Raw genomic sequence first — 20,165 nt, forward strand, 5'->3', positions numbered from 1 at the left:
TGTTTCCTGCGGTGCACTGGCCTCCCTCCCGCCTTGGGCGCATTCCTCCACGATTTGCTCGCGCTCTCGCCCCTGACCGGGGCTCTTCTCCGTGCTTATCTGCTTGTTAACTTAATTAATAAATATTCACCGCCGTTGTTAATTTTCTCGGCAACAGTAAGCGCAGGGGACAATGCCATCCACCCTGTCCCCTCGCGTGGGGCTCTTGCTTTGGGTCCCAAAGTGCCTTGGGGATCCCGGACACCCACTATCTCCACCTCGCCCCTGAACTCGCTTCGGAGCCCCGCCCCTACGGCCCGCTGGCCCCGCCTCCCCTGGGCGCGCGCTCTGAGGGCGGGGCCGGCTCAGGGAGCCGCTCCGTGATTGGCCGCGTCGGAGCAACCGAGGCGACGCCGTGGTCAACACGCCGCGCGGTGCGCGCTGGGGTCACAGAGAAATCGAACGTCTGGAATAATTCTTCGCGCCAAGCGGCGACCCTTCGCCTGCTGGAGTTGCTGCTTTATCAACCAGCGGGATGCGCGCCTCACCGGCCCTTTGGGGTCACAGGGCCCCCAGAGGATGGGAGGGCGGCTGCTAAACAGGAACCTTCTTGTCTTTCATCCGACAGATTGCCTAGTAAGTGGGATGCGATCCCTTCCACGCCAGAGCCTTCGAGGCGCCGAGGTTTCCAGCAACCTGTGGAGGGAAAGCTTGGAATTATGCAGTTTCCGACTTGCACTGCCCTCCACAAAAGTTCAGCCACTTTCCCAGGTTCACTGAACTACTCTTTGGGTCAGGCTGAGACACAGGTACCCGACCCCTCCTGTTGCAAAGCTCTTCCCACCTTACCCTGCTCCCAGTGAAGCTCAGCTGCTCTGGTGGAGAACCAGCTTTCTTGGTTTCTGTCTTACCATAGGCCAACAGTAATAAGAAGGTGAAGTGCACATGGGCTTTGGAGTTAATACAAGAACCAGGAGAAATTTATTTATTTATTTATTTTTAAGATTTTATTTATTCATTTGAGACACAGAGATGCAGAGAGAGAGAGAGAGAAAGCATGAGCAGGGAGAGAGGCAGAGGGAGAGGGAGAAGCAGGCCCCCCGCTGAGCCAGGAGCCAGATGTGGGGCTCGATCCCAGGACCCTGGGATCATGACCTGAGCCGAAGGCAGATGCTTAACCATCTGAGCCACCCAGGTGCCCCAGTAGAAATTTATTTTTAAGAAATAGTAATAACATGAATAGTCTAAAACAAAGGGATCTGCGTGGATTACAGCTTTCTACAACTTTCTGGTCTGGAATATCCTCTGGCTCTCTTCCATTCTTCTACAAGTACGTGGTTTTCACAATCACGTCACTAAGACAAGCACCATTTTCTTTTCCTCTTTTTATATGGGCATACAACTTAATTAGTTTTAGTTTCCACTTTTATCTTCCTGGGAGCTCTTGGTTTCTTTCTTCTCAGAAATGACCTTCCTAGAGCAGACCTATTATCCTTAGATTTTCTTTTCTTGACCCCATTTTCTCAACTGTGGGCCAGTCCATTTCAGTCTCCTTGCCTCTGCCCACATTATTTGAGCAGATGATCACAGGCTAGACTTGCTCCTCAGGGCAGGAGAATGGAGCGAGGAGTAGATTAAGGGTTTCTGGAGGAGAGTTGCAACAGGATACCCATGGGGCTTCATCCCAGCTTCCTTTCTCCCTGGAAAAATTGTAATTCAAAACTCACATAAATCACAAGATATATCCACCTAATCTAGACTTCATTTTCAGCAATGGATATAGGAAGTTGTGGGTGTTGATAATAAACCAGAAGTATACCAAATTTTAAGCTGAATTAATGGACTTGAATCTGTGCGTTGTGCCTCAATCTCTGACCATATAGGACCTACTCTATTAAGCCATGCGAACTTCCTCAAGGTGCTCACCTCAGGATGACCTGGGGCATCTCTTGGCTGCCCGCTGTGGGCAGACTTTAGCAGCACAGGCTGACTGCCCTTGGCGCCTCTGGTTCCCTTAGTTGGGGCCTTTACTTGTGCCCACTTAACCTTTCTATTTTTTCCCCAAGCTCTGCCTGCCTGCTCCTACCTTCAGCTCAGACTTTCACTTTTTTCCCCCTGTTTATACTTCTTCATTCTCTTTTGGAAATCCCTTCCTATTTCCCCAAATTTTGCTCTTGGGATAGCTTTTAAAACAGCGCAGTGTTCTACTGGATTTGTTGTTTCTTGCTTCTGGATTCCTCTGTTCCCCAATTTGTAATAACCTCAGATGAAGAAATCCTGAAAAATCACAGTAATAATAGTAACAACAAAGTAATATCTGGAAGATAGTATGTCTTTATAGTATGACAGCTATTTCCTGATATTAGCCTTGTTTGAACTAAAAAATCGCTGCCTTGTTTGAAAATCAGTATTCTTAGTAATTCTGAGTGATCAATTTAATTCAATTCAGCACCCTTACAAAGTGCCTGCTGTATTTAAGGCACTGTGCTGAGGACATTCATATAGTTTGTCCCTGTAGTCACTGAACCTTCTTTTAGTCTAGAGAGGATGAATCTGAAGTGCCCAAGGTCATATTGGTGAAGTGTCAAAGCGCAAGTTGGAGCTTTGCTGGGGAGATGCTGCAGAAGGTTGGTGAGGGGGTCTGGAGAGGCTTAATGGAGGAGGTAGAGCTTGAAATGGGCCTTGAAGTTTAAGATTTCACATAGGAGAACCGCCTGAGACCAGCTTGGAGCTAGGAAAGCTGGTGGGCAATGTGTGGAGGGGTTGCTTTGTCAGGTCATTTGGCATCATTGCTCTGGCAGGCTTCCTTGCTCTGACAGTATCTCTTATCCAGTCTGAGTGGAATGATCCCTTCTGTTGGGAGATGCCCTTTCTTTCCTTCCCTGTTTTCTTGGGTTATTTCCATTGTCCAGGTGCTTTCATTTCTGATAATATGGGTCTTCTCAGGCTAAAAAATCTTAAGAGTCAAGATCTGAATCAGAATGACTCATACAGGGGCGCCTGGGTGGCTCAGTTGTTAAGCGTCTGCCTTCGGCTCAGGTCATGATCCCGGGGTCCTGGGATCAAGCCCCGCATTGGGCTCCCTGCTCGGCGGGAAGCCTCCTTCTCCCTCTCCCACTCCCCCCTGCTTGTGTTCCCTCTCTTGCTGTGTCTCTCTCTGTCGGATAAATAAATAAAATCTTCAAAAAAAAAGAATGACTCATACAGGTTCTCAAATTCAGTAGAGCCATCCAGACCTTTTAAAAAATATTTATTTAAATTTTTTTCAGCCATGTGAGTGCAGGAGGCACTGGGGCATGCACCTTAGCTGGAGGATTCAGTTGCCTTTTGTTTGGAAGCAAGAATTGGCCTTAAAATGTACGACTCTTCTGAAACCTTTGTTTCCAAAATCCAGTCTAGGAGCCTTATAAGGACAATTTACATAGCTGTTCTGCCTTTTTAACCTATGACATGTAGCTCCCTCTAGTAAGAAGAACATAGGACGTGGGTGAGTGTGTGTTAGGGAGAAGAAAGATGAACTGGAAATGATGAAATAATCAAAAATCTTTATTCTGAGCTTCCTTTTCTTGTTTCTATGGGAACCGTTAGCCAAATTTAAAAGTCCTTCAGCTGGCAGTCTTTGTTGGACAGATCTCAAAAAGAAAGTTGAAGTCTGTTCTTGTTTTCATGTTCTGTGAGTCTAAAGTAGGAGAAGCCCAAACTGAATAGCTCGTATGACTGGGAACTTGGGGGTAAAAAGGTACTTGGAGTAAAAGTGGGCATATAAACAAGGTACAATTACTAAAGGATAACGACTCTTAAATAATTTATTTGGACATAGCTCTTTCCAGTCTATCAAGTGCTTATCCATGCGTAACTCATTCATTGCTAATAATAATATATCTAATATTGTTTCATGAGAACTCCCTAGCTTATGTCCAACTGATTTCTGTATTTGACTGATTTTCATATCATAACAGAGACTTGCAGGGTATGTGGTTGGAGTTTTAGAAATGGGAAAAGGGAATATTTCTGTTGTTGAAAAGTTTTACAGTCCAGGGAACAAACATAATGTGTTTCACACTCTGGGTACAGAGGTAAGCAGACCTTTCTTTTTCTCCCTGCCTGAAGTTGTGGTGAATGGGTTAAGATTGCATTACAGTCTGGGCCACTCCTTCCCTCTTGTGTACAGGAGCTATATTTAGGCAGGTCTAGATAAGTTTAATATGTAGCATATTGCCTGGAGTCCAGTTGGTCCCAGAACAGCTGGCTACATGATTCAGAATGTTTAAGTCCAACTTTAAAAGAAAACATTTGGAAAGTGAATCCATGTATTCTTGCTGGGCTGAGCTGTGATCTGGTTCCCACCCTGTTGCTAGCTCCCCCTTAGACACTCTACCTGTAGAACAGGTGTGTTTCCTCTCAGGGTTTTGCCCTCTGTATCCTCTTTGGAAGTAAAAGGTCAGGTGCAATTATAATTGGAATACTGATGTGTAATGAAGGTTCAGGAGCGAATGTGTATTTTCTAAAATGGAAGAGCTTTGCATTTTTTCTGATTATAAAAGTAAATCCTCTTTCAGAAATGTTTAAATAATGTGAACTTTTAAATAACATAGAAAAGGCAAAAACTACATATATTCCCACCACACAGATAAAACTACTATAAACTGTTGGCAGTTACCTTTCTAGATGTTTTTCTCTGTGTACATATGGGGATGTATGGATGGATATTGAACTTTATGGTTACATTTTAGCAATATATGTGGATATCTTCTTTGTCAGCAAATACGCATCTATATTAAACATTTTTAATGGTAGATTGAATTCCACTTAATGACTGTGCTGTAATTAGTATTAAACCCATCCTCTGTTGATGTTAGATTGTTTCCAAGTCTTCAGGAAGTCTGATTTTGACAATTGCCCTTATGGGAGGTCTCTGTGCCTTAGATCCTTCAGAGATGGAGTTATCAGCCTCATCTTCCGCCATCTCTGAGCAGCAGCTGCAGGGGCCAGAGGGACAAAGCAACACCAAAACAGACTTGGCTGGGCAGAGTCTCATCTCATCTGAGGAATGGCTTCAACTGCATGGGCTTAAGAGCAACAAATTGACCTTGAAACAGATTCTGTCACAGATTGGATTCCCTCATTGTGAAGGTATAGTACTCACAAAGCAATGCTGGTTGGGAAACCCAACCAGCATGCCATCCTTTAGCCTTTGAGGGGGCTGCATCACTTCTGAAGGGCCCCCCAAAACCACAGGCCTCTGAGCTTGTTTTGATCTCACATCCTTATTCATAAAAAATGTACATGGACCCCCAATATATGTTTGTTACATAGATATATGATTGTCAGTCCACTTATTAAACATTGCTTATTTTCATTGCTTAAATATTGCTTAATTTCATTCTTAGTCCTTTTAAAGATGAAATAAAAAAATAAATAGAAGTTGTACATATGCCAGCAGATGTCTTCTTCATCCCTTGGGATGCGCAAACCCCTTTAGGAGGCTGTTAAGACAATAGCTTTGTGTGGTTTCAGGGAGAATGTGCTGTTTTCCTGTTGCGGCCTCTCTTATGTGATGGGCTAGTTTTTCTAAACACACTGTTTAGAAATTTGGTCCTGAACTCCCAGTAGTACTGCCCTCCAACAGGGAGTCTGGAGATGGGTGAGGGTGTGTTTTGTTTTTGTTTTTATTTATTTTCTGATGACATACTGGTTTGAGTTGTTCCTGAAATATAGGGCCTGGGGAGTCTTTTTTTTTTTAAAGATTTTATTTATTTATGTGAGAGAGAGAATGAGATAGAGCATGAGAAGGGGGAGGGTCAGAGGGAGAAGCAGACTCCCCGCTGAGCAGGGAGCCCGATGCGGGACTCGATCCCGGGACTCCAGGATCATGACCTGAGCCGAAGGCAGTCGCTTAACCAACTGAGCCACCCAGGCGCCCCGGGCCTGGGGAGTCTTATGGAGTGTGAGATAGCCCACCTAGCAGGAGTGCCCTGTCCAACATGTCAGTAACACCCCACTTGAGGAGCACTCCTTCAATCAGGGCAATTGCCATTACTTGGATTTTACTTAGTAATTCTGGATTAGCCAATTAATTAATGAATTAAACACATATTTATTGAGTGGTCAATAATACTGTGTTTTTGAGACTTTTCACCAGTTCCTTTGGCAGCTTTGTTCCGTACTGGTGATAAGGAAGGTCTAGGGGATGTGATTGTTATGGACTGATGTGGAGGCCCATTCTAATGACAAGGCCTTGCTTTTCAGAGCTCAGGCTGTGCATTCGTTCCCATTTATCCTTCCATAAGGGATGATACAGCCCTGTATCTTCTAAATGCAGGGTGTATGGGATTCCTATATAAGGAAACAAAGCAGTTTTATCTTGTATTTCAAGTAACTATAATTCAGTCATTAATATTAGCAAAAATAGCAGTTCTTTATATTTTGCCAAGGTTTTTTCAATCTAAGGTCATGGAAGATACTGCTCTATGATTTTATTTTCTTTTAATGGCCTTGTTAGGTTTTGGCATCAGGATTATGTTGGGCTCATAAAATGATTTGAAAGTATCCCCTCCTCCTGTGTGTTCTTTTTTTTTTTTTAATGTGGTGTTCAGTGATTCATTGTTTGCGTATAACACCCAGTGCTCATTACAACATGTGCCCTCCTTAATACCCATCCCTGGACTGCCCCATCCCCCCACCCCCCTCCCCTCTGAAACCCTCAGATTGTTTCCTGGAGTCCATAGTCTCTCATGGTTCATCTCCCCCTCTGATTTCCCCCACTTCAGTTTTCCCTTCCTTCCAGTAATGTTCTCCGTGCTATTCCTTATGTTCCACATATGAGTGAAACCATGTGATAATTGTCTTTCTCTGCTTGACTTATTTCACTTAGCATAATCCCCTCCAGTTCCGTCCATATCGATACAAATGGTAGGTATTCATCCTTTCTGATGGCTGAGTAATATTCCATTGTATATATGAAGCACATCTTCTTTATCCATTCATCTGTTGAAGGGCATCATGGCTCCTTTTACAGTTTGGCTATTGTGGACATTGCTGCTATGAACATTGGGGTGCATGTGCGCTATCTTTTCACTACATCTGTATCTTTGTGGTAAATACCCAATAGTGCAATTGCTGGGTCATAGGGTAGCTCTATTTTTAACTCTTGTATGTTCTGATGGTGCTTTTATATGGGTGGTACTATTTCTTCTTTAAATGTTTGATGGAATTCACTAGTGAAACTTATCTGAGCCTGGAGTTGTGTTTGTAGGAAAAGTTTGGTAAGAAATTCTGTTCTGTAATAGGCATAGAGATTTTCTGTTTCATCATGCCAATTTTGGAAAGTTATGTTTTTCAAGGAATTTGTCCATTTCATCAGTGTTTTCTAATGTATTGACAAAACATGTTTCATAATATTCCCTTAACATTTTTTAATGCCTGTAGAATCTAAAGATGTTCCCTCTTTCATTTCAGATATAATTTGTGTTTTTTTTTCTCACTTCTTTCCTGATAAGTCTTTTTCAGGGTATATCATAACTCTTCAAAGAACCAAATTTTGGGTTTTTTTTTTTTCCTGTTCTTTGTTTTCTATTTCATTGATATCTGCTTCGACCTTTATTATTTATTTTCTTTGACTTACTTTGAGTTTAATTTACATTTCTTTTTCTAGCTTAAAGTGGAAACTTAGATAATTGATTTTAAGCCTTTCTTCTCTTCTCATATAGTCATTTAAAATTCCTCTAAGCATTGCTTTAGCTGAATCCAAATCTTGATAGGTAATATTTTCTTTGTCATTGAGTTCAGAATATTTTTTTCTCTTGTGACTTTTTTCTTTGATTCATTTTTAAGAGAAATGTTTAACTTGTAAATATTTTAGGATTTTAAAGGAATCCTTGTTATCTAATTTACTGCTATTTATGTCAGAAAACATAGCCTGTAACACTTTCATCTTTTGAAATGTGCTGATATTTGTGTTATGTCCCAGCATGTATCCTGGTGCACATTTCATGTACACTTGAAAAGAATGTGTATTCTGCAGTTGTTAGATAGTATTTATAGATGTTCATTAGTTCACGATGGTTGGTTTTATTCTATTATAGAGATGTGCAGTGTCTTTAGAGATTTTTTTGCCTAGTGGCTTTGTCCATTTCTCCCTATAGTTCTATCAGTTTTATTCATGTAGTTTGAAACGCTAAATACATACACATTTAGGATTGTCATAGCTTTCTGATGAATTAAATGTCCATCTCTGTCTCAGATGGTAGTCCTCGTTTTGACGTTTACTTTGATATTGATACAACCACTACAGCTTTCTTATCCTTCATTTGCACGGGGCATATGTTTTCAGTCTTTTGCTTTCAAACTATCTGTAGTCTCTCTATTTAAGGAGTGCCTCTTTAAGCCATTCTCATAATCTCTGTCTTTTAATTGTAGTGTTTGGTTCTCTACATTTAATGTAATAATTGATGCAGTTAGATTTAGGTATGCCGTTTTACTATTTGTCTTATCTTTTTCTTTCCTCTGTTTCTCATTTCCTGCCTTCTTTTGGGTAAATTGAATATTTTTTAATATTTCATTTCATCCCATTTAAACTTCAGTAGGCTTTTTAGGTATGCCTTTTTGCATTATGTTTTCAGTGGTTGCTCTAGTGATTATATCCTTGTCACAGTCTGCTAAAAATTAGCTTTGTACTACATCATGTAAGATGTAAGAATCTTGCAGCAGTATAACTCCACTTAGCCCCACTTCTGTCCTTGGTATTATTGTTTTAATGTATTTTATTTTATATACATCATAAATCTTACAAGCCAGTGTTATAATTACTGCTTTAAAAAGTCATTTGTCTTATAAAGAAACTGAGTGGGAAAAAATAGCATTTTACAATCCACATATTTACTATTTATAATATTCTTCCTTCCTGTAAGACTTACAGTTCCATCTGGTGTTTGTTTCTAAAGAATTTCTTTTAAGCATTTCTTGTAGTGCAGGTCCTGTGAGTGGATGGATTTTCTTAGTTTTTGTTTATCTGATTTTGTTTTTATTTTACCTTTTTTTTTTTTTAGATGATTGGTTGATACTTTTTTTTTTGGAGAGAGAGAGAGAGCGCGCGAGTGCGCATGTGCGTGCTCACGCATGTACTTGTGCCATGCTAGGGGAGGGGCAAAGGGAGAGGGAGATAGAGAATACCAAGCAGTCTACACCCAGTGCAGAGCCCGGTGCGGGGCTTGATCCCACAACCTTGAGATCATGACCTGAGCCAAAATCAAGAGTCAGACACCTAACCAGCTGAGCCACCCAGATGCCCCATTGGTTGATACTTTCTATCCTGAAATAATGATAGCTTTAGAGGAAGTTGCAAAGATAATATAGACAGATCCCAAATACCCTTCCCTGAGTTTCTCATAATGGTTGTATCTTATAAAGTTAGAGTATAATATCAAATCCAGGAATTTGACGTTGATGCACTGTATGTGAATAATTCTGTGTAATTTTACCACTTGTGTAGATTTGTGTAACCATCACCACAATCAAGATACATAACTGTTTATCACCACAAAGATCTCCCTTGTGCTACCCCATTATAGTCGTACAGATACCCTACCCCCAATATCCTTAACTCCTGGGAATCACCAGTCTGTTTTCTATCTCTAATTTTCTCATGTAGAGAATGTTTATATAAATGGAATCATGTAGTATGTGACCTTTTGAGATTGACATTTTTTCATTTGGTATTATTTCTTTGAGGTTCATCCAAGTTGTTGCATATAGCAATGGTTTGTTTCTTTTTATTGCTGTAGTATTCCAGAATATGAATGTACCACTGTTTGTTTAGCCAGTCACCATTAAAGACATCTGGGTAGTTTCCAGTTTGGGGCCATTACAAATAAGTCTGCTATGAGCAGTTGTTTACAGGTTTTTGCGTGACCATAAGTTTTCCTTTCTCTGGGATAAATGCCCAAGAATGTAATTGCTGTGTGGTAAGTGTGTGTTTATTTTTTGTTTTGTTTAGTTTTATTTTGTCTTGTTAAGAAACTGCTAAACTTTTCCAGGGTAGCTGTATTATTCACTTCAGTAATATATGAGAGAGACAGTTTCTCCACATCATCACCAGCATTTGGTATTGTCACCATTTAAAAGTTTTAGCTGTTCTAATAGTTGTGTAGTGGTATTTCGCTGTGGTTTTAGTCTGTATTTCCCTAATACCTAGTTTTGTTGAACATCTTTTCATGTACTTATTCTCTATATTATCTTTGGCAAAATGAATGTTTCTTCATGTCTTCTGATCATTTTCTAATTAAATTTTTTCAATGTTGAGTTTTGAGAGCTCATTATATATTCTAGATATGAGTCCTTTGTCACGTATGTGGCTTGCAGATATATTTTCTTAGTCTGTAGCTCACCTTTTCATCCTCTTAAGAGAGTTTCTCAGAGCAAAAGTTTTAAATTTTGGTGACTTTATTGATTTATCAATTATTTTCTTATATGGATCTTGCTAATTCTCAAAGACTTTCTCCTATATTTTTACTAAAAGTTTTAGAGTTTTACATCTTATATTTAGCCCATGATCAATTTGAGTTACTTTCTGTATAAGTTTCATTTTTGGATTCTGGATATCCAGTTGCTCCAGCACCTTTATTTAAAATCAAAATCAAAAGCTTTTGTACAGTGAAGGAAACCATCAACAAAGAGACACCTACTGAATGGGAGACGGTATTTGCAAATAATATATCCAAAGTATATAAAGGGCGTACACAACTCAACACCAAAAAAACACAAACAACCTGATTTAAAAATGGGCAGGGGACCTGAGTAGACATTTTTCCAAAGAAGACATCCAGATGGGCAATAGACTCATGAAAAGTTGCTCAACATCACTCATCATCAGGGAAATGCCAATCAAAACCAAGTGAGATATCACTTCACACCTGTCAGGATGGCTAAAGTAAAAAATGCAAGAAATAACAAATGTTGGTGAAGAGGTACAGAAAAAGGAATCCTTGTACACTGGTGGTGGGAATGAAAACTGGTGCAGCCACTGTGGAAAACAATGTGGAGGTTCCTCAAAAAATTAAAAATAGAACTACCATATGATCCAGTAATTCTACTACTCTGTATTTACTCCAAGGAAAGGAAAACACTAATTTGAAAAGACTTGCACCCCTATGTTTATTACAGCATTATTTACAATAGCCAAGATATGGAAGCAACCTAAGTGTCCATCGGTAGACTAATAGATAAGGAAGATGTGGTATATATATACAATGGACTATTATGGCTCCATAAAAAGGATGAGATCTTATCATTTGCAACAGTAAGGATAGACCTAGAGGGTATTATGATAAGTAAAATAAGTCAGACTGAGAAGGATAAATACTATATGATTTTATTCATGTGGAATCTAAAAAACAAAGCAAATGAAGAAAACAAACAAAAAGCAGAGTCAGACCTATGCAGAGGACCTATGTTGGTTGCCAGAGTTGGGGTGGAGTGGAGGACATAGGATTCCAGTTATGGAATGAATAAATCACAGGAATAAAAGGCACAGCAAAGGGAATATAGCCAAGTATAGTGACATAGTGTAGCTACACTTTACGGGGAGCATATATTGTTTTGAGAAGTTGAATCACTATGTTGTACACCTGAAACCAATGTAGCATTGTATGTCAGCTATATGAAAATAAAAAAAATGAAATAATAAAATCAAAGACTGTCCTTTCTGTTTTGAATTGCTTTTGCATTTTTGTTAAAAATTAGGTGGTTGTACTTGTATGGGGCTATTTCTGGATTCTCTGTTTTGTTTTATTTGTCGGTGTGTCTGTCTCTCTACCAATACCATACAGTCTAGATTACTATAACTGTGTAATGTCTTGAAATGGGCAGACTGATTTCTCCAGTTTAATCTTTTTCAAAATTGTTTTAGATGTAATTTCTTTGCCTTTTCATATAAATTTTAGAATAACCATGTCTGTGTCTACAAAAATATTGCTGGGATTTTGACTGAAATTGCATTAAACCTGTGTGTCAATTTAAGTAGAATTGACATCTTTACTATGTTGAGTTTTCCAGTCCATAAATATGGAATACCTTTCCATCTATTTGCATCTTTGATTTATTTCATCAGCTGTTGTAATTTTCAATATACAAGTCTTGCGCATGTTTTGTATTTTGTTTTTCTAAGCAATTGTTAATGCTTTTGTGTTTTTAATTTTGGTTTCCACATGTTCATTGCTAGTATATAGAAATATGGCTAATTTTTTTATGAGGATCTTCTATCCTGTGACCTTATTGAACTCACTAGTTCTAAGGATTTTTTTGTTGCTTTTGATTCCTTGGGATTTCTTGGTAGACCATCATGTCATCTCCAGATAGGGAAAGTTTTCACTCTTCCTTTGTGATCTGTATGCCTTGTATTTCCTTGTCTTACCATGTGCTGGCTGGCTAGAACTTTCAGTACCATGTTGAACAGCAATGGTGAGAGTGGACATCTTTACCTCATATCATCTTCAGGGAAAGTTTCAATCTTTTACCACTAACTATAATGTTAGCTGTAAGTTTTTTATAGAATTAAAAAAAATCAAGTTGAGGAAGGTCCCTTATATTCCTAATGTGCTGAGAAATTTTACCGTGAATGGGTATTGAAGTTTTCTGTGTCAATTGAAAGAATCATGTGATTTTTTTTCTTCCCTAGGCTGTTAATTTGGTTGATTATATTGATTGGTTTTTGAATATTGAGCCAATATAGCTAATACATTTTTGCACATGTAATCATAAAGGATATTAGTCTGTGGTTTTCTCTTTTTTTATACTGCCTTTGTCTGGTTTTGGTATCAGGGTAATATTGGCTTCATAGAATGAGTTGGGAAATGTTCCCTTGTCTTCTGTTTTCTGGAAAATATGTAGAATTTTAATTATTTCTTTTTTTATTATTATTATGTTAATCACCATACATTACATCATTAGTTTTTGATGTAGTGTTCCATGATTCATTGTTTGCGTATAACACCCAGTACTCCATGCAGAACGTGCCCTCTTTAATACCCATCACCAGGCTAACCCATCCTCCCACCCCCCTCCCCTCTAGAACCCTCAGTTTGTTTTTCAGAGTCCATCGTCTCTCATGGTTCATCTCCCCGAATTTTAATTATTTCTTATATGTTTGGTAGAGTTCTCCAGAGAACCTATCCAGGCCTGGGGATTTCTGTTTGAGAAGTTTTTAATTATAAATTCATTTCCTTATTAGGTATGATCTATTTCATATTAAGAAAGTTGTGGTAGTTTGTGTTTTTTGTGGAATTCATTCATTTCATCTAAGTTGTGTACTATATGTGTGTGGAGTTGGTTATAGTATTCCATTATTCTTTTGATGTCTGAAAGGTCTTTTTTTTTCTGTTTCATTCCTGGTATCAGTAATTCATGTCTTCTCTCCTTTTACTTTTGTCAATTTTATTAATCTTATTAACATACCAGCTTTTTATTTAATTGATTTTCTTTATTGCCTTCCTATGTTCAATTTTCTTGATTTCTGTTTTGGTGTTTATTATGTATTTCCTTCTGCTTACTTTGGATTTGTTTTGCTGTTCTTTTTTACTTTCTTCATATGGGAACTTAGATTATTGATTTGTGACTTTTCATTTCTTCTTATATAAGCATTGCTTAAGCTGTGTTCCTCACATTTTTTATAGGTTGTATTATCATTTTCATTCAGTTTAAAGTATTTTTTAAAATTTCTGTTGTACTTCCTTTTTGACCCATGGATTTTTCAGAAGCATGTTATTTAGTTTCCAAGAATTTGGACATTTTCTTGTTATCTTTTTGTTACTGATTTCTAGTTTGTTTCCATTGTGGACAGAGAACATACTCTGGTTTTAGTTCTTTTAAATTTTTTGAGTTTTTTTTTTTTTAATAGCCATGGATATGATTTGTCTTGGTGTATATCCTGTGCTTGTAAAAGAATGTGTATTCTTCTGTTGTTGTGTAGATTTTTCTATAAATGTCAATTAAATCCTGTTTGTTGATGGTGTTGTTGAGTATCATTGCTGACTTTTTGTCTAGTTATTCTATCAATTGTTGAGAGAGCAGTATTGAAATCTCCAGTTAGAGTTGTGAGTTTGTCTTTTTTTTCCTTTCAGTTCCATCAGTTTTTGCTTAAGATATTTGCGGTCTTTTTTTTGTGCATACACATTTAGGATTGCTATGTCTTCCTGGTGGGTTGACACAAATTTATATAATGTTCTGCTCTATCCCTAGTAATAGTCTTTGCTCTTTAGTTTACTTTTCTGATATTAATATAGTCAATCTGCTTTCTTTTTATTTAATACTTAAATGGTATCTTTTTTCATTCTTACACTCTTAGCTTATATATGTCTTTATGTTTGAGGCAAGTTTCTTGTAGATACCCTATTGTTGGGTCATTATTTTAAATCCTCTTTGCAATCACTAATTTTTTCTCTCTTTTTAAATTTATTAGGTATTTATTTTAATTCCAGTATAGTTAATGTACAGTGTTATCTTAGTTTCAGATATACAATATAGTGATTTGTTAATTCCATACATCACCCGGTGTTCATCATGACAAGTAGAGTCCTTAATCCCCATCACCTATTTCACCCATTCCCCCACCCACCTACCCTCAGATAATCACCAGTTTGTTCTCTATGGTTAAGAGTCTGTTTCTTGGTTTGTCTCTCCTTCTTTTTTTTTTTCTTTGCTTGTTTCTTAAATTCTACATATGAGTGAAATCATATGGCATTCAGCCATAAAAAAGAATGAAATCTTGCCATTTACAATGACATGGATGGAGCTAGAGAGTATAATGCTAAGTGAAATAAGTCAGTCAGAGAAAACCAATCACTATCTTTTAATTGTTTTACTCAGGCCATTTACATTTAATGTAATTATTAATTTGTTAGGGCTTAGACTGCGTATTGCCTTTTTGACCTTTGCCTTAATCATTGTGGACAAAAGAACCAGGAGACCAAGAAACAAACCTTGTTTTTCCTCTCCGTGCATTTGTGCATTAAAGGATTATGCATGTCATAAATAGTTAGCTTATATAATAGCACCTAGAAACACCTCATTATTTAGGACAGAATACCAAGCATCATAGATTTTTGGTGTCACTGGGATATAATTTGAATGGTGTCAGAGAAGAACATTTTGAAATAAAAATAAGAAACATTGATAATGCACCATTTTGACTACTTTTCTTTATAAAAATGCAGATTATGTGACTTCTCTGGGGAGACTTGTGGCTTCCCGGTATGCTGATGGCCTGTTTCCACAGTTCTACAGACCCAAAGATGGCAGAGTATACAATGTAAGTCGTAAGTCGGAGTTCCCTTGATGGACTGGCCCTATGACATGCTTCTAGGTCTGGGAGTGGCCTATGTGGAGAGGCGCACACTGCTTCCTATTAATGCAGTGGATCCAAGGCCTTATCAGGGCTAGAGGCTTTCTTGTGACAGTGTGAAGAGTGCTGAAAGTTACGGCTTAGGACCTGGGAAGGGAAGCACTTGACCTGTTAGAGATGAGTGCATGAAGCTGTTGACCAGAAAGTAAAAACCTTTGCATATCAGTACCTTGTTTTTCCTTGAAAATAAAGAAGAAAGAGTAGTATGACCAAGGTTAGCACACAAGCAAGAGCAGCTGCTGACCTGACAAATGCCCTGGGAATAGAGGGCCACTTTTACATGTAGTTGTGGACAGAGCAAGCGGCACCTGTTACTGGAGTCCTGAGTTCCGGCAATTCAATACGTGACTCGTGTACCCCCATAACATGTCTGGCCCTGCACATACCCTGGCCCACCACAGGGAGCTCACAAAGATGCATGTCCCATCAAATCACTTTATGGGTATTTGTTTGTGTCAGTGCACATCTATGTACCACCTGGACTGTTACTTCTAAATATTGAAAAAGTTTAGGAGTGCCTGGTTGGCTTAGTTGGTAGAGCATGCGACTCTTGATCTCAGGGTTGTAAGTTCAAGCCCCACGTTGGGTGTAGAGATGACTTAAAAATTCAAATCTTAAAAAAAGTTTAAATTACTTTTTAAACTTAGCCTGGTTCTAAGCAATAATATCCATAGAATCTTGAGTTTGGTGTGCTCAATATATATATATATATATTTAATTTTATTATGTTATGTTAGTCACCATACAATACATCATTAGTTTTTGATGTAGTGATCCACGATCCATTGTTTTCGTGTAACACCCAGTGCTCCATGCAGTACTTGCCCTCCTTAATACCCATCACCGGGCTAACCAATCCCCCCTCCCCTCTAAAACCCTGTTTGTTTCTCAGGTCCATAGTCTCTCATGGTTCATCTCTCCCTCCAATTTCCCCCGCCCATTTTTCCCTTCCTTCTCCTAATGTCCTCCATGCTATTCCTTATGTTCCACAAATAAGTGAAACCATATGATAATTGACTTTCTCTGCTTGACTTATTTCACTTAGCATAATCTCCTCCAGTCCCATCCACGTTGATGTAAAAGTTGGGTATTCATCCTTTCTGATGGCTGAGTCATATTCCATTGTATATATGGACCACATCTTCTTTATCCATTCATCTGTTGAAGGGCATCTCGGCTCTTTCCACAGTTTGGCTATTGCGGACATTGCTGCTATGAACATTGGGGTGCATATGGCCCTTCTTTTCAATACATCTGTGTCTTTGGCGTAAATACCCAGGAGTGCAATTGCTGGGTCATAGGGTAGCTCTATTTTTAAATTTTTGAGGAACCTCCGCACTGTTTTCCAAAGTGGCTGTACCAACTTGCATTCCCACCAACAGTGTAAGAGGGTTCCCCTTTCTCCACAACCTCTCCAACATTTGTTGTTTCTTTCCCTGTCCATTTTGGCCATTCTAACTGGTGTAAGGTGGTATCTCAATGTGGTTTTGATTTGGATTTCCCTGATGGCTAATGACGATGAACATTTTTTCATGTGTCTGTTAGCCATTTGTATGTCTTCTTCAGAGAAGTGTCTGTTCATCTCTTCTGCCTACTTTTTGACTTGATTACTTGTTTTTTGGGTGTTGAGTTTGAGAAGTTCTTTATAGATTTTGGATACCAGCCCTTTATCTGTAGTGTCATTTGCAAATATCTTCTCCCATTCTGTGGGTTGCCTCTTTGTTTTGTTGACTGTTTCCTTTGCTGTGCAGAAGCTTTTTATCTTGATGAAGTCCCAAAAGTTCATTTTTGCTTCTGTTTCACTAGCTTTTGGAGATGTATCTTGAAAGAAGTTGCTGTGGCCGATGTCAAAGAGGTTACTGCCTATGTTCTCCTCTAGGATTTGATGGATTCCTGTCTCACATTGAGGTCTTTCATCCACTTTGAGTTTATCTTTGTGAATGGTGTTAGAGAATGGTCGAGTTTCATTCTTCTGCATGTGGCTGTCCAATTTTCCCAGCACCATTTATTGAAGAGACTGTCTTTTTTCCATTGCATGTTTTTTCCTGCTTTGTCGAAGATTATTTGACCATAGAGTTGAGGGTCCATATCTGGGTTCTCTATTCTGTTCCATTGGTCTGTATGTCTGTTTTTGTGCCAGGACCATGCTGTCTTGGTGATCACAGCTTTGTAATATAGCTTGAAATCGGGCAACGCAGCTTTGTTTTTCTTTTTCAACATCTCCTTGGCGATTCGGGGTCTTTTCTGATTCCATACAAATTTTAGGATTGTTTGTTCCAGCACTTTGAAAAATGTCATTGGAATTTTGATCGGGATGGCATTGAAGGTATAGATTGCTCTGGGTAGCATAGACATTTTAACAATGTTTATTCTTCCGATCCATGAGCATGGAATATTTTTCCATCTTTTGTGTCTTCTTCAATTTCTTTCATGAGTGTTTTGTAGTTCCTAGAGTATAGATCCTTTACCTCTTTGGTTAGGTTTATTCCGACGTATCTATGGTTTTTGGTGCTATTGTAGATGGAATCGTTTCTTTAATTTCTCTTTCAACAGTTGCGTTGTTAGTGTATAAGAAAGCAACAGATTTCTGTGCATTGATTTTGTATCCTGCCACATCACTGAATTGCTGGATGAGTTCTAGTAATTTGGGGGTGGAGTCTTTTGGGTTTTCCACATAAAGTATCATGTCATCTGCGAAAAGAGAGAGTTTGACTTCTTCTTTGCCAATTTGAATACCTTTTATTTCTTTTTGTTGTCTGATTGCTGTTGCTAGGACTTCTAGTACTATGTTGAACAACAGTGGTGAGAGTGGGCACCCTTGACGTGTTCCTGATCTTAAGGGAAAGGCTCTCAGCTTTTCCCCATTGAGGATGATATTCGCTGTGGGTTTTTCATAGATGGATTTTATGAGCTTGAGGAATGTTCCCTCTATCCCTATACTCTGGAGAGTTTTAATCAGGAAAGGATGTTGTATTTTGTCACATGCTTTTTCTGCATCAATTGAGAGGGCCATATGGTTCTTCTCCCTCCTATTAATGTGTTCTATCACATTGATTGATTTGCGAATGTTGAACCACCCTTGCATCCCGGGGATAAACCCCACTTGGTCGTGGTGGATGATCTTTTTAGTGTACTGTTGGATCCTATTAGCTAGGATTTTGTTGAGGATTTTGGAATCCATATTCATCATGGATACCAGTTTGAAATTCTCCTTTTTGATGGGGTCTTTGCCTGGTTTGGGGATTAAGGTAATGCTGGCCTCATAGAATGAGTTTGGAAGTTTTCCTTCTGTTTCTATTTTTTGAAACAGCTTCAGTAGAATAGGTATTCTTTCTTCTTTGAATGTTTGGTAGAATTCCCCAGGGAATCCATCAGGCCCTGGACTTTTGTTTTTTGGGAGGTGTTTGATCACTGCTTCAATATCGTTACTGGTTATTGGCCTATTCAGGTTGTCAATTTCTTCCTGTTTCAGTCTTGGCAGCTTATAGGTTTCCAGGAAGGCCTCCATTTCATCCAGATTGCTCAGTTTATTGGCATATAGTTGTTGATAATAATTTCTAATAATTGTTTCTATTTCCTTGGTGTTAGTCGTGATCTCTCCCCTTTCATTCATAATTTTATTAATTTGGGTCCTTTCTCTCTTCTTTTGGATAAGTCTGGCCAGTGGTTTATCAATCTTATTAACTCTTTCAAAGAACCAACTTCTAATTTCGTTGATCTGATCTACTGTGTTTCTGGTTTCTAATTCATTGATTTCTGCTCTAATTTTAATTATTTCTCTTCTAATGCGTGGCTTGGGCATTGTTTGTTGCTTTTTCTCTAGTTCTTTAAGGTGTGGAGTTAGTTGGTGAATTCGGGATTTTTCTATTTTTTTGAGTGAGGCTTGGATGGCTATGTATTTCCCCCTTAGGACCGCCTTGGCAGTATCCCATAGGTTTTGGACCGATGTGTTTTCGTTCTCATTGATTTCCATGAGTTGTTTAAGTTCTTCTTTGATTTCTTGGTTGACCCAAACATTCTTGAGCAGAGTGGTCTTTAGCTTCCAAGTGTTTGAATTTCTGCCAAATTTTTTCTTGTGATTGAGTTCCAGTTTTAGAGCATTGTGGTCTGAGAATATGCAGGGAATAATCTGAATCTTTTGGTATCGGTTGAGACCTGATTTGTGACCCAGTATATGGTCTATTCTGGAGAAAGTTCCATGTGTGCTCGAGAAGAATGAGTATTCTGTCGTTTTAGGGTGGAATGTTCTGTAAATATCTATGAGGTCCATCTGGTCCAGTGTATCATTCAAAGCTCTTGTTTCCTTGTTGATTCTCTGCTTAGATGATCTGTCCATTGCTGAGAGTGGAGTACTGAGGTCTCCTACAATTAACGTATTGTTATCAATATGACTTTATTTTGGTTAACAGTTGGCTTATGTAGATGGCTGCTCCCATGTTGGGGGCATAGATATTTACAATTGTTAGATCTTCTTGTTGGATAGACCCTTTAAGAATGATATAGTGTCCTTCTGTGTCTCTTATTACAGACTTTAGTTTAAAATCTAATTTGTCTGATATAAGAATTGCTACCCCAGCTTTCCTTTGAGGTCCGCTGGCATGGAAGATAGCTCTCCATCCCTTCACTTTCAGTCTGGATGTATCTTTAGGTTCAAAATGAGTCTCTTGTAGACAGCATATGGATGGGTCCTGTCTTTTTATCCAATCTGCAGCCCTGTGCCGTTTTATGGGAGTGTTTAGGCCATTCACGTTGAGAGTGATTATTGAAAGATATGAATTAATTGTCATCATGT

The 20,165-nt window shown here is 38.7% G+C and overlaps 1 protein-coding gene across 1 annotated transcript in view; it reads left to right on the top strand.

Annotated features, from left to right (window-relative positions):
- The first annotated feature begins 437 nt into the window (after positions 1 to 437).
- The window catches only part of VWA3B (von Willebrand factor A domain containing 3B), a 221,656-nt gene continuing 201,928 nt past the window's right edge, over positions 438 to 20,165 (top strand). The window contains exons 1-3 of the mRNA XM_078057455.1: positions 438 to 615; positions 4,906 to 5,112; positions 15,186 to 15,280. Coding sequence (XP_077913581.1) covers positions 4,917 to 5,112; positions 15,186 to 15,280 — 291 coding nt within the window. The 5' untranslated portion in view covers positions 438 to 615; positions 4,906 to 4,916. The remainder of the gene's footprint in view (positions 616 to 4,905; positions 5,113 to 15,185; positions 15,281 to 20,165) is intronic.

Source organism: Halichoerus grypus, chromosome 10, assembly GCF_964656455.1.
Source record: "Halichoerus grypus chromosome 10, mHalGry1.hap1.1, whole genome shotgun sequence".
Lineage (NCBI taxonomy): Eukaryota > Metazoa > Chordata > Mammalia > Carnivora > Phocidae > Halichoerus > Halichoerus grypus.